Source organism: Loxodonta africana, chromosome 7, assembly GCF_030014295.1.
Source record: "Loxodonta africana isolate mLoxAfr1 chromosome 7, mLoxAfr1.hap2, whole genome shotgun sequence".
NCBI classification, from domain to species: Eukaryota; Metazoa; Chordata; class Mammalia; order Proboscidea; family Elephantidae; genus Loxodonta; species Loxodonta africana.
The window spans coordinates 20,137,043-20,152,028 of record NC_087348.1 but is presented as its reverse complement, the minus strand read 5'-3'; the positions used below and the strand labels follow the sequence as shown (position 1 = coordinate 20,152,028).

General features: G+C 39.0%; 1 protein-coding gene across 1 annotated transcript; it reads left to right on the top strand.

The window, feature by feature from the left end:
* The first annotated feature begins 12,231 nt into the window (after positions 1–12,231).
* Positions 12,232–13,493, top strand: LOC100667541 (putative olfactory receptor 5AK3). Its single transcript, XM_010600912.3, has one exon. The coding sequence runs from the start codon at positions 12,298–12,300 to the stop codon at positions 13,261–13,263; it is 966 nt and encodes a 321-aa protein (XP_010599214.2). The 5' UTR covers positions 12,232–12,297; the 3' UTR covers positions 13,264–13,493.
* Positions 13,494–14,986: the final 1,493 nt, after the last annotated feature.

The following is a 14,986-nucleotide window of genomic DNA, read 5'->3' as shown; positions in this document are numbered from 1 at the left end:
CTGTGAAGATTGATAAATCCCAGGATTGACAGGTGAGCTGCTAGCTCAAGTCCCAAGAACCAGAAGTCAGATGAATAAGAGGCAGCTGAAAGTTCCAGAACAAACCAAAAGCCTTGGTGAGGTGAACAGGAAGGAAGTAGGTGGCAGACAGAGGGCAGAGAGATGAAGGCTGAGGGGGCAGTGAGCTGCCATAGACCCCGCCCTCACCAGTATCGCTCAGCAGATTCCATCATGGGCGTAATCACATATCAAATTTCAACAGGGAAGTGATCACATTACACAACTGCCAAAACACTGAGAATCATGGCCTAGTCAAGTTGACACACAATTTTAGCCATCACAGTGGTACAGGCCACAACTCAAGAAACTCTCTTTGCATTGGATCAGGGATGTGACTTAAGCAAGACAGTTACATACTACCCTAATCCTCTTTCACATAATATAATGTTGCCTCAAAAAACAGGTAGAAAGATTAGTCTTTACAACACATAGGAAAATCACATCAAATGACAAAATGGTGGACAAAACACAATACTAGCAATCACGGCCTAGCCAAATTGACCTATTTTTGGGGGACACAATTCAATCCATGACAAGGTCCAAGCTACAATGAAGACATTGACAAAAAAGAAGTCTCCAGGAATTGACGGAATACCAATTGAGATGTTTCAACAAACTGATGCAGCACTGGAAGTGCTTACTCATCTATGCCAGGAAATTTGGAAGCCAGCTACCTGGTCAACTGACTGGAAGAGATCCATATTTGTACCATTCCAAAGAAAGCTGATTCAATAGAATTCAGGAATTATTGAATAATATCATTTATATCAAAGGCAAGTAAAATTTTGCTGAGGATCATTCAAAAGCAGCTACAACAGTATATCGACAGAGAGCTGCCAAAAATTTAAGCTGGATTCAGAAGAGGATATGGAGCCAGGGACATAATTGCTGATGTCACATGGATCCTGGTTGAAAGCAGAGAATACCAGAAAGAGGCTTCCCTGTGTTTTACTGACTACGAAAAGTCATTCAACTGTATGGATCATAAATTATGGATAACATTATGAAGGATGGGAATTCCAGAACACTTAATTGTGCTCATGAGGAACCTGTACATAGATCAAGAGGCAGATGTTTGATCAGAACAAGGGGATATTATGTGGTTCAATGTCAGGAAAGTTGTGCACCAGGATTGTATCCTTTCAGCATACCTATTCATACATATTCTGTATGCTGAGCAAATAATTCGAGAAGTCGAATATATGGAGAAGAATGGGGCATCAGGATTGGAGAAAGACTCATTAACAACCTGCGTTATACTGATAACACAAACTTGCTTGCTGAAAGTGAAGAAGATGTGAAGCACTTATTGAAGAATATCAAAGACCACAGCCTTCAGTATGGATTACACTTCAACATCAAGAAAACAAAAATCCTCACTCTGGACCAATAAGCAATGTAATGATAAATGAAGAAAAGATTGAAGTTGTCAAGAATTTCATTTTATGAAAAATCCACGAACAAAAGGAACTCGGCACAGGAGAGTAAGAGGAACAAAAAGAACGTTAGCACCTAATAAAAAAAAAAAACTACAAAATGACAGCAATAACCTTATACCTATCAATATTTACAGTGAACATAAATGACCTAAATGCACCCATAAAGAGACACATAGTGATAGAATCGTTCAAAAAAACAGGATCCATTGATAGGATGTCTATAAGAAACACACCTTAGAAACAAAGATGTAAATTTCTTAAAAATTAAAGGATGGAAAAAATGTATCAAGCAAATAACTTCCAAGTAAGAGCAGAAATGGAAATACTAACCTCAGAAAAAATAGGTTTTAAAACAAAATCCACCATAAAAGACAAAGAAGGGCACTATGTAATGATTAAGGGGACAATCCCTCATGAAGGCTTAACCATAATAAACATCTACACACCCAATGACAGGGCTCCTAAATATGTAAAATAAACTCTAATAGCACTGAAAAGAGAAATTGACAATGCCACAGTAATGGTAGGAGACTTTAACGCACCACTCTCAGTAAAGGACAGAACATCTAGAAAGAAACTCAGCAAAGATACAGAAGAGCTAAAGAGTACTATCAGCCAGCTTGACCTCGTAGACATATATAGAACATTTCACCCAACAGCTGCAAAATATACATTGCTTTCCAATGCTCATGGAGCATTCTCCAGAATAGACCACATCTTAGGACACAGAGCAACCCTCAACAAAATACAAAACACTGACCACAATGATATCAAAGTAGAAATTAACAACAGGAAGAGTAAGGAAAAATAATCAATTACATGGAAACTGAATAACACTCTGCTTAAAAACCACCAGGTAATAGAACAAATCGGAGATGGAATCAAAAAATTCCTAGAATCAAATGAGAATGAGAAACACATCATACCAAACAAAACCTTTGGGACAGCAAAGGCAGTCCTCAGAGATCAGCTTATACCAATAGATGCACACATCAAAAAAGAAGAAAGGGATAAAATCGAAACATTAGCTATACAACTGGAACAAATAGAAAGAGAACAGCAAAAGAAGCCCACAGCCACCAGAAGAAATGAAATAATAAGAATAAAAAAAAGAATTTCTTTTTATTTGGATCCACAAGTACCACCCATGGAAGCAAACAGTTAAGAAATCAAATACTGCATTGCATTGGGGAAATCTGTTGCAAAAGGCCTCTTTAAAGTGTTGAAAAGCAAAGATGTCACCTTGAAGACTAATGTGTTCCTAATCCATGTTGTGGTGTTTTCAATTGCCTTATATGCATGTCCATGAATAAGGAAGATGGAAGAAGAATAGACGTATTCGAGTTGTGGTCTTCAGGAAGAACATTGAATATATCATGGACTGCCAAAGAGCAAACAAATCTGTCTTGGAAGAAGTACAACCAGAATGCTCCTTAGAAGCAAGGATGAGGACACTGTGACTTATATACTTTGGACATATTATCAGGAGAGGCCAGTCCCTGGAGAAGGACATCATGCTTGGTAAAATAGAGGCTTGGAGAAAAAGAGGAAGACCCTCAACAAGATGGACTGACAGTGGTTGTAACAATGGGCTCAAGCATAACAGCAATCATGAAGATGGTGCAAGACCAGGCAGGGATTTTCCTGTTGTATATATGGACTCTATGAGTCAGGCCCGAATCGATGGCGCCTAACAACAATAACAACATTTGATAAAGGGACTCTATTTTATTAAAGATCAGCTAACCGTAGAAAAATGGATTTATATCATCTGTGTTCTCAATTCTTTCTGTTGGTCTACGTGTCTGTCATTGTACCAGTACCAGGTTGTTTTAACTACCGTAGTTGTGTATTAGGTTTTGAAATCAGGTAATGTGAGGCCTCCTACTTTGTCCTTCTTCTTCAATAATCCTTTACTTCTCCAGGGCTTTCTTCCTTTCCATATAAAGTTAATGATTAGTTTTTCCATTTCATTACAGAATGCTGTTGGTATTTGGATCTGGATTGCATCATACCTGTAGATCACTTTGTATAGAATTGACGTTTTTACATGCTGAGTCTTCCTACCCATAAGCACGGTATGATTTTCCATTTATGGAGACAAGTTCTTTTGGTTTCTTGAAGTAGTGTTTTGTAGTTTTCATTGTATAGGTCTATTACATGCCTAGTTACATTTATTCCTAAGTATTTTATTTTATTAGGTGCTAACCCTGATTGAATTTTTCAAGACCAATGACTTCTTTGTTGCAAATACCTTTTTCATTAACATAAAGAGCAACCATACGCATGAACCCTACCAGATGGAATACACAGGAATAAAATCAACTACATCAGTGGAAAGAGACAAAATGGAAAAGCTCAATATCATCAGTCAGAATAAGACCACGGGCTGACTGTGGATCAGACCATCAATTACTCTTATGCAAGTTCAAGTTGAAACTGAAGAAAATTAGAACAAGTCCGTGAGTGCCAAAGTACGACCTTGAGTATATCCCACCTGAATTTAGAGACCATCTCAAGAATACATTTGACACATTGAACACTAATGACCTAAGACCAAACGAGTTGTGGAATGACATCAAGGACATCATTCATGAAGAAAGCAATAGGTCATTAAAAAGATAGGAGAGAAAGAAAAGACAAAAATAGGTGTCAGAAGAGACACTGAAACCTGGCCTTGAATGTCCAGTAGCTAAAGCCAAAGGAAAAAATGATAAAGTAATAGAGCTGAACAGAAGATTTCACAGGGCAGCTCAAGAAGATTAAGTACTACACTGACATGTACCAAGACTTGGAGGTGGAAAGCCAAAAAGAAAGAACACACTCCACATTTTTCAAGCTGAAAGAACTGAAGAAAAAATTCAAGCCTCAAGTTGCAATATTGAAGGATTTTATCTGGAAACTATTAAATGATGCAGGAAGCATCAAAAGAAGATGGACGGAGTATACAGAAACACTATACCAAAAAGAATTGATCGGCGTTCAACCATTTCAGGAGGCAGCATATGATCCGAAACCGATGGTACTGAAGGCAGAAGTCCAAACTGCACTGAAGGCATTGGTGAAAAAGATGGTTTCAGGAATTGACAGAATACCAACTGAGATGCTTCAACAAACTGATGCAGCACTGGAAGTGCTCACTGGTCTATGCCAAGAAATTTGGAAGACAACTACCTATCCAAACAGCTAGAAGAGATCCATGTTTATGCCTATTCCCAAGAGAGGCGATCCAACAGAATATGGAAATTATCGAACAATACCATTAATATCACACACAAGTAAAAATTTGCTGAAGATCATTCAAAAGCAGCTGCTGCAGTACATCAACAGGGAACTGCCAGAAATTAAAGTGGAATTCAGGAGAGGACTTGGAACCAGTTATGTCATTGCTGATATCAGATGGATCCTGGCTGAAAGCAGAGAATACCAGAGAGATGTTTACCTGTTTTTATTGACTATGCAGAAGCATTTCACTGTGTGTATCATTACAAATTATAGATGACGTTGTGAAGAATGGGAATTCCAGAACACTTAATTGTGCTCAGGAGGAACCTGTACACAGACCAAGAAGCAGTCCAAACAGAACAAGGGGATATTGCGTCATTTAAAGTCAGGAAAGTTGTGTCAGGGTTGTATCCTTTCACCATACCTGTTCAATCTGTGTGTTGAGCAAATAGTCTGAGAAGATGGACTATATGAACAAGAATGAGGCATCACGATTGGAGGAAGATTTATTAACAACCTGCATTATGCAGATGACACAATCTTGCTTGCTGAAAGTGAGGAGCATTTATTGATGAAGATCACAGACCACAGTCTTTATTACAGATTACACCTCAACATAAAGAAAACAAAAATCCTTATAACTGGACTAATAAGCAGCATCATGATAAATGGATAAAAGATTGAAGTTGTCAAGAATTTCATTTTACTTGGATCCACAATCAACACACACAGAAACAGCAGTCAAGAAATCAAAAGACGCATTACATTGGACAAATCTGGTGCAAAACACTGCTTTAAAGTGTTAAAAAGCAAAGATGTCCCTTGAAGACTAAGGTGAACCTAACTCAAGCCATGGTGTTTTCAATCACCCCATATGCATGTGAAAGCTGGTCGATGAATAAGGAAGACAGAAAAAGAATTGACACCTTCGAATTCTGGTGTTGGTGAAGAATATTGAATATATCATGCGCTGCAAAAAGAACAAATGAATCTGTCTTGGAAGAAGTAAAACCAGAATGCTCATTGTAAACAAGGATGGGGAGACTACATCTCACAAACTTTGGATACCTTATCAGGAGAGGTCAATCCCTGGAGAAGGACATCGTGCTTGGTAAAGCAGAGGGTCAGAGAAAAGGAGGAAGACTCTCAAAAAGGTGGATTGACACAGTGGTTGCTACAATAGGCTCAATCATAACAACAATTGTGAGGATGGCACAGGTCTGGGCAGTGTTTCTTTCTGTTGTACAAAGGGTCACTATGAGTCAGAACCAACTAGAGGGCACCTAACAACAGCAACAACAACAATGAACATTGATTAAACAAGCGAATGAATGATACAATCCTTAAACCCAGGAAACCTGAGGTCTGAAGTGTCAAAGAGGCTCAGTAACTTGCCCATGTTCACTCAATTAATAAATACTAGACTCAGGATTTGGGCCGCAGCAGAAGGACTCTGGGAGTTCATACTTTAAACCTCTATCCCACACAACAGCTTGCCCATCCTCCTAGGAAGAAAATCAGGAAAATAGCCATTTAGTACTTCATGCTAACCACTGGAGCATCACCAAATGTAAAAAGAGAAGGCAATAAAAGATGAATTCATGACAACTTTTGGTATTCAGTCAGACTCCCTACCAGACTACTTACTGTCTAGGAGACAAAGGATTTCAATCTTTAGAATCGCTTGGCAGTTGAGTTCAAGCAGGATCCATAGAGAGCCTTCTGAACTGACAGTCTGAAACTCCAAGGTAATGCCTGTGGACTTCTTTCCACCAATGGCCACCACAGGGTTAATAAAACAAAGCATGAATTGGCTTGCATGTTCCTGTGATGCACCACCTATGTCACTGGTATTTCAAATACCAGCGGTGTCACTCATGGCGGACATGTTTCAGCAGGGCTTCAAGACTAATACAGACAAGGAAGAAAGGCCTGGCAATTTACTTCCAAAAATAGTCAATGAAAATCTTATAGCTCATAACAGATTATTGTCCTTGATTTGGACAAATCATCAGGAGGTATCAATCACTGGTGAATGGAGGGCCAGCAAGGTGAGAGAGACCCTACGTGAGATAGACTGGCACAGTAACTACAACGATGGACTCAAACATGCCAGCAAGCTTGAGGAATATGTGGGATCAGGCAACACCTCATTTGGATGTACAAGAGGTCCTCATGAGCTAGAGTCAACTCATGGCAGCTCTCTATCTCTATCTGGAATTATCCAAGTTAGAAAAGTATGTGTTTGCTGTTGTTAGGTACAGAGCCCACTTTGCAAATTCTGACCATGTCAGGCCCAGAGAGTCCTTGAGGTATACGCCAATGATGGCAGCAGCGGCAGTGAAAGAGGGGCATCCAGATTTGGGGAAGCCTTCTGATAATAATAATTATTTCCTGTCAAATTCATTCCCAGTTCTACAGGTATGTACACATGCATTCCCTCATTTGCTGTTTCAGCATCACTGAGGCAGCCATATCTGGTATCATTAGTGCTATGTTGCAGACAAGGAGACTCATGTCTAGAGATAGTGGAAGGTCCAGGGTTCAAAACCAGGTTTCCAGAATCCAAGACCAGAGCCAGGCTGGGGCATATGGTCCCTAAGATCATAGAAATAAATAAGATGCAGAGTCCCGAAGATCCAGAAACTTGGAATTAAAAAATAATAATTAGATGGTCTCACATTGTTACAGGACAGGGCTTCCCAGCTCAGGACTAAGCCCTGCTTAGGCTCTTACCTTCTTCTGACCAAGAATGACCAGGAGAGGCTCAGAGATTCCACAAGAACAAGCGTTTATTAGAGACAGATAACAGGCTCACGAGGGACAGAGGGAGAGGGGTTTCCACCTACGTTAGCCTCCAGTCTCTCACTGGACAAAGGATTTCCTAGGGCTTATAAAAGTTTTTTCAGGCAGGAAAAAGGCATTATCTTTATTCATTAGAGATTTCTAGGAGAAGGGGAGGGATTATGAAAATCAAACCTGTGCGCAGTTAGGATTCAAGATGGACTTCCTTGCAGAGGTTGCTGGACCAAGATGGAGCCTCTCACAAAGGCTGCCGGCAGGTCAAATGGGGCTTATTCTGGGATGTCGTGCATGTGTGATGCCTCTGGATCTTGGTTCGAGCCCCAGCGAGTGGTCTTTATTCATGTCGTCTCAGGTGGAAGGTCATTCATAGTCCGCGTTGATCTTTACTGCATATGCTCTGCACCTGGTGAGGCCTTGAAAAACAACTCAGGAAGATTATCAGTAATTTATAGCTAGTCAAGCACACAGGGGCTTGAAATGTAGCCTTTATTTAATTCAGCCAGCCCAATTTCTTCCCTGTCTCAACATGAGAGTCTCAACTCTACACTCAACTCAGCCCCCAGAGTCTGAAATCCTCATGAGATCAATTCCTAATCCCACAGCACTCAAGAAGTAAGTCCTCATTTGTACTAAGTGAAAAAATATCATCTTGGGAGCCATCAACCTGCAGGAGGTTTAGAAAAGGAAATTCTAAAATAAATACTATTTAAAAGAAGTACCTTTTGTATTTTTTCCTAAGCAGACACAAGGTCTGTAGTGTCTGGGAGAAAAATCCAAGTCTAGATATCAGAGAAATACACCAGGTATTTAATCTTTGCCTCTTTGTAGCATTTCACCTTCAGAAAATTAGAAGTGGAAACAGAGTAGCAGGATCTGCTGCAGGGGTGAGTGGGGATCACTTCTGGCATTCATCACCTAAAACAATGCCTCAGGTGTTGTCCATGCTCAATAAAAGTTTTTTGAGTGAAATAATTTGCCTTAGGTAGCAGCTAACACTTTGGGAAAGAGAGAAGTCAGATCCAGACCCAAAGTTTGCTTTAGTTAAGAACATCCCTGAAAGGGTGTCACAGAGAAGAGTCTCCAGATCTTAAATCATTTAAAATATAGAACATTTATTAAGCGTTCAAGAGTACATTCAAATGGGGAGCCACACGTCCACCAGAGTGAAACCAAACAGGTATTAAATGGAAGAACAGTGGACACATTTAAGGAGTTAGAACAAAGAACCTAGGTTACATCATATGATTAGAGGTTACAAACATATGTCGATATAAGGCAGGTTTATCTGAAGGCAGGGTGCTAGGAGGGGATTGGTTTGGAGTACATGTGTGTTCCCCTTAGACTGGCTACAGAGTGATATTGCAGGGGTATGTGTGAGAAGGGGGGGGCGGGTTACAGGACACTCCTTTCTTAGAGCAATTTGCTCGAATGAAACCTTTCTTGTGAACAGTTGCCAGGGAGACTCAGATAAGAGTGGTGCTAAGGTCTTTTCCCTGAGACTTTGTTTCTGCATCTTTATCATGGAAGAAGGACTATTTATTTATTTGTTTTTGCAACAGATTTGCCCAATGCAATATGTCGTTTGATTTCTTTCTCTCTTTTTTTTTTTTTGGTTGTGCTTTAGATGAAGGTTTATAGAGCAAATGAGTTTCTCATTAAACAATTAATACACATATTGCCTTGTGACATTGGTTGCCAATCCTATGATAAATCAACACTCTCTTCTTCTTGACCTTGGGTTTCCCATTTCCAATCCTATAGCTTCCCTGTCTCCTCCTGACTTCTCATCTTTACCCCTTGGCTGGTGTGCCCATTTAATCTCATATACATACATGGTTGAGCTACCTTTATTATTGTTTGTTTTGTAGGTCTGTCTAAACCCTTGGCTGAAGGGTGAACCTCGGGAGTGATTTCAGTACTGAATTAAAAGGGTGCCTGTGGGCCATACTCTTAAAGTTTCTCCAGTCACTGTCAGACCAGTAAGTCTGCTCTTTCTTTGTGAGTTTGAATTTTGTTCTACATTTTTCCCCAGCTCTGTCTGGACCCTCTATTGTGATCCCTGTCAGAGCAGTCAATGGTGGTAGCTGGGCAAAGTCTAGTTGTGCTGGACCCAGTCTGGTGGAGGCTGCGATAGTTGTGGTCCGCTAGTCCTGTAGACTAATCTTTCCCTTGTGTCTCTGGTTTTCTTCATTCTTCCGTTGCTCCAGGTAGGGTGGAACAAGTGGAGTATCTTAGATGACTACTCACAAGCTTTTAAGACCCCACTTTGGCCACTCACCAAAGTTAGGATGTAGAACAATTTCTTAGGAGAAATATTTCTTGAGGCCATCTGGTAGAAAAGTTTTGGTAGACCTTGAGAGTTTACCGAAATTCTTCCAGCTTGAATACAGAGAAAACATCTCCATAATTATCCATGGTTGCTGACCAGAGAAAAGACTCAAAGGTGTACAATGTTAAAAGTCTCAATTTGACTTTGCTGAATATAGCAGGAACCCAGGTTAATATAGCCATTTCACTTTGGTCAAAGAGGCTTGAAGGTTTCTCCTTTACAAGGGGTACACAAAAAGTCAGTTGTGCTTTAATGTAGAAACTGCTGCTAATGAGAGCAACACAGGCTTAATTGTGTACAAATATGAGTCTCTTTTTCCTCTCACTCTAAGGTGGCGCTTTGGCTCAAGTTGTCTCCTCTCCTTGGAGCTGCTTTCCCTGGCAGTGCCGATATCCAGCTGGTACAATCCCAACCATATTCCTAGACCCAAATGTGCAGCCACTTATTTCAGGAAAGGTTTCTGTACCCCCTAACCAGATAAGCTCTTTCCTGGAACCAACATCAGATTTCATCTCCCTTTGGACGCTATTAACCCCGAATTTTTAGCACAATCGACCTAAATATCTTGAGTACTGTGGATGTAACTTACCATTAGGGACCCTAAGTCTCTGCACATAAATTTCAATGTACACAATGTTTTTTTTCAACTGAATTGACATTTATTGACCCTAAGAATGGCAATACTTTATTTCTCTAATGTCTAATAAAACAGGTGTGGCTTTGACTTAATAAGACTGCTTTATCATTTTGAGCTTTGTTGAATTTTGGGACCATTTTCATTGTCCAAGGCACCTGAGCTCACAGATACAAATGAGTGTACTCCTTCAGCGTGGACTCCTTGGGGTATGCACATGTGTTTCATTACTGCTGATTAAAACATTTCAGGAACTACTTCAGTGGACTGACTCCCTCCTCAGCCTTAAGATGAAATCTGTCTCATTGGCTCCTTTTGTGTATTGAACTGCGACAGCTCTATGTCCTGAGGAATGAATACCAGTCTAGCATTTTAAAATCAACCAACCAATTTGTTTCAGTGCTGGAGTTAAAACTAGCAGCATTTTGACTTGCTGAGACATAATATATGTCTGTAACCTGTGCTTCAAAAACAATTTAAGGGACTAAATACATTCAAGAAATATCTAACAGTTACAAAAAGGTATCTAGAACATACAATGAACACACGTTACTGTTGTATGCCATCAAGTCGATTCTGACTCATAGTACCCTATATGACAGAGTGGAAACGCCTTATACTATTTTCCAGGCTGTAATTTTTAGGTGACCAGATCACCAAGTCTTCTCTCCCCCTGGGAAGCTAGTGAGTTCAAACCACAGACCTTTTGGTTAGCAGCTGACCGCTTAACAATTGGACTACTGGGGATTCTTTCAATGAACACAAAACCAAAAAATCAAACCTGTTGCTGTAGAGTTGATTCCAACTCACAGTGAACCTAAAGAGCAGAATAGAACTGCCTCATAGTGTTTCCAAGGAGTGTCTGCTGGATTTGAACTGAGTAACTGCTACACAGGTACCATATAAACTATCATCAACATCACTGAATCACCAGTACCACGTTGTACTATAAGCAGTCAATAAGCTCTTTTCCTCAACATGACGATTTTAAGATTCGGGTTGATAATCGTAGCTACAGAGAATCCATTTTCACCGCCACACAATGTTCTGCTCTTTTAGATACCATAATTTGTTTAAACATTAGTCATTCATTTGGTTACCAATTTATTTCTATTATATCAAATGGCTTCATTTTTATTTTTTTAATTTCAATTTGACAATATCTGAATTTTAACAGTGAGTTTAGTCCACTTACATTTATTTTCCTTACTACAAGGTTTATTTATGCCATCTCATGAGATTTCTATTCATTTTTTTCTATTATTCTCTTTTATCAATTATTTTTGCCTTGTTTTGATTGATAAGTTATAAAAAATCCATTTATTACCCTGAACTTAAAAAAAAAATTCATTTTCATTTTTCAAGAGCATGGACTTTGATTAAAATTATAAATACCTGAGAAACACTATCAGTTGTTGAAAAGGTAAATAATCATATTTGAGTATTGCTTTATGCAAATATGGATGCTTGTTTGATACAGTGGAAGAGTGTGTCAATCTACATTTCTTAGAACCACACATATTAGAAATCATCTTCTATGACAATCTTCTTTATTTTGAAAATGAATTTCTTGCTCAAGTGTCACTGCTTTCCTGGTGGTGTTTTACCAAGAATATAGAAAAAAAAAATATTTGAGAATCAATAAACATTGTTATGTTTGTCATGAAAATCCAAGTCAAAAAGGTAGCCTGAAACAAGACAGCCCCCCGCCCCCCGCCTTTTTTTTTTTTTTTTTTTAATTTCAAGACATTGCAAAGATTTCACTTCTCGGTCCTTCTCTTGGTCCTTCCTAGATTGTGGTAGCCATGACACAAGGAAATGATACAGAAGTTACTGAATTCTTTCTTCTTGGATTTGGTGGCCAACACAAGTTTCGGTATGTCCTCTTTATTGTATTTCTAGTGATCTATATGACCTCCATAATGGGTAATATTGGAATGATCCTACTCATAAAGACAGATCCCAGGCTTCAAACACCCATGTACTTTTTCCTACAACACTTGGCTTTTGTTGATATCTGTTACACCTCTGCCATTACTCCCAAGATGCTGCAAAACTTCATAGTTGAAAATAAGTCAATATCTTTTGTGGGATGTACAATACAATTATTTATTTATGGAACATTTGTAACTACTGACTGCTACCTCCTGGCTACCATGGCAGTGGACCGGTATGTAGCCATCTGTAACCCACTTCACTATCCCACAGTCATGTGTCGAAGAGTCTGCATCCAGTTGGTAGCAGGTTCATATGTAGTAGGCTCAATAAATGCCTCCATACACACAGGTTTTACATTTTCACTGTCCTTCTGCAAGTCCAATATCATCAATCACTTTTTCTGTGATGTTCCCCCAATTCTCTCCCTGTCATGCTCCAGTATCAAAATCAACATCTTGCTACTTGCTGTCTTTGTGGGATTTAACGTGACGTTCACTGTGATGGTCGTCATCTTCTCCTACATATATATCCTGGGTGCCATCCTAAAGATGTCTTCTACTGCAGGGAGAAAGAAAGCCTTCTCCACATGTGCCTCCCACCTGACAGCAGTCACCATTTTCTATGGAACCCTCTTCTACATGTACTTACAGCCTCACTCTAATAATTCAGAGGAAAATATGAAAGTGGTCTCCACATTTTATGGTATTGTAATCCCCATGTTAAACCCCCTGATCTACAGCTTGAGAAATAAGGAGGTAAAAGAAGCTCTAAAACTGATGGGAAAGAAGTTCTGGACTGGACTTAACTTATTAAAATGTATCACAGCAAAGTAACAAGCACAGATGCTTTAAAAATTTTTAATGTTTCTGAAATTACAGGCATTGTCACATCTAAAATTAGTGCTAAGTCATACAATACATAACATCTTAGAATGTGGGAAATATAGTAAAAACATCACCTGGGACTAGTTTTTCCTGGAAAATGGTTTGAGAAATATATTTCCCACTACCCATGAAAGATTTTATCAAGATTATTCATAATATTAAGAAGCACGTATAAAGTTTGTAAACTAGTTGCTTGAAGTGTATTTCAAATGTAAAACATTTATTTGCATGTGATCAATGTTAAAAACAAAGTTCATAATTTTCCATTTCTATAAACCAATTCCCTAAATTGTCTACAATAAGATTCTCCATACATTTTTCAAAGAACTGCACAAAATTGAATATAAAATAAAATCATTGCTACGAGAAGTTTTGTTCTGAAGCCATGCTTTGTTTTCCTAATTTTCCCATTTTAGTGACATTTTCTAGCATTTGGAAATATTTATTTCTGTTACTAGTTACCTCATTTATTCTGAATTCACCTCTTTCTTGTCTAAGAAAAGGGAACTCTTGCAAACATTTTATATTTCTCTCTCCAATAGAGATAAAAAAAGAGAATCTTAAATATAGATGGATATAATAACCTAAAAGTTAACCATTCATTTATAAAAAAGCAAACCAATCATTTTAATTCATACCAGTAGCTTTAATTGGGCAAGAGAAGAAGATACATTTTTCAAATCCAATACCCCACACAAATTTTAAGAGAAGAGGAAAAGAATAACTTGCAGTCAATGTAGGAATACCTTAATCTCCCCATAAAAGGCTTCCTTTATAAAAGAAAGAGCCTTTTATCCCAAGAAAGTTCCAAGTATCTTTGGGCACCAGGACCAAGGAACACTGCTGAAGAGTCAGTAGCAAGTAGACAGAGCATGGTTTGAGAGGTAGAAATAGAAAGTTGGAGATCCAGTGAAGAAGCAGCTTTCTACATCTTGGAAAGTCTAAATGGCCAACATGAGAATGGGAAGCAAAACAGAGAATTACATAGTAGTCTACAATCAATGCTGGGGTGAAGAATATAAGCTCTATGACAAGTGGACAAACAGCCAAATCTCTGAGGCCTATGTGAGGCAGAAACAGCTGGCCCCAAAGAAAAAGATCCTGTTCTCCCAAGGAAAATAGTGAACTGAAATGTAAGACTCATTCACAGCCTAGTATAGCCACCAGGTACCTGAGAAAACCAACTGGAAAGGCAGCTGGAACCAAGGCATGATGAAGACTGAGCAAATACCCATTCAGCACATCCCAAAGTTCCACCATAAGTAGGAAACCCTCCTGAAAACGTAGAACGCACTTAAATCATCCTGTGGTCTTTTCTGGTACATACTATGGATTGTCATTTTTAAATTCCATTCCACCCTTCTAAATGGAGATTAAAAAGCCTAAAACTACATTTGGCTTAGCACCTAGTAGTCTGCATATGAATCAGGTATATTCATGGGAGAATTGGAAAGTAGAAGTGAATTACTGACAAGCAAGGAAAAAGAGACTTGAGTAGTTAGATATGGTTGCTATGGGCAGACTCAGAATTCCAGCATCTAGTCATCAATTTCAGAGTATCACAGGCAGTTGGGGTGGTAGCAGCAAGACCAGGAGTAGCAGCAGCTTCCTGCCCTATGGAATCCAGCTTCCTTGATGCGTTCCTGAAGTGCATTCCTTCATCTCCTCAAAA

Coding starts and splice junctions, on each gene's coding strand:
- LOC100667541 (XM_010600912.3), top strand. CDS start 12,298: ATGACACAAGGAAATGATACAGAAGTTACTGAATTCTTTCTTCTTGGA.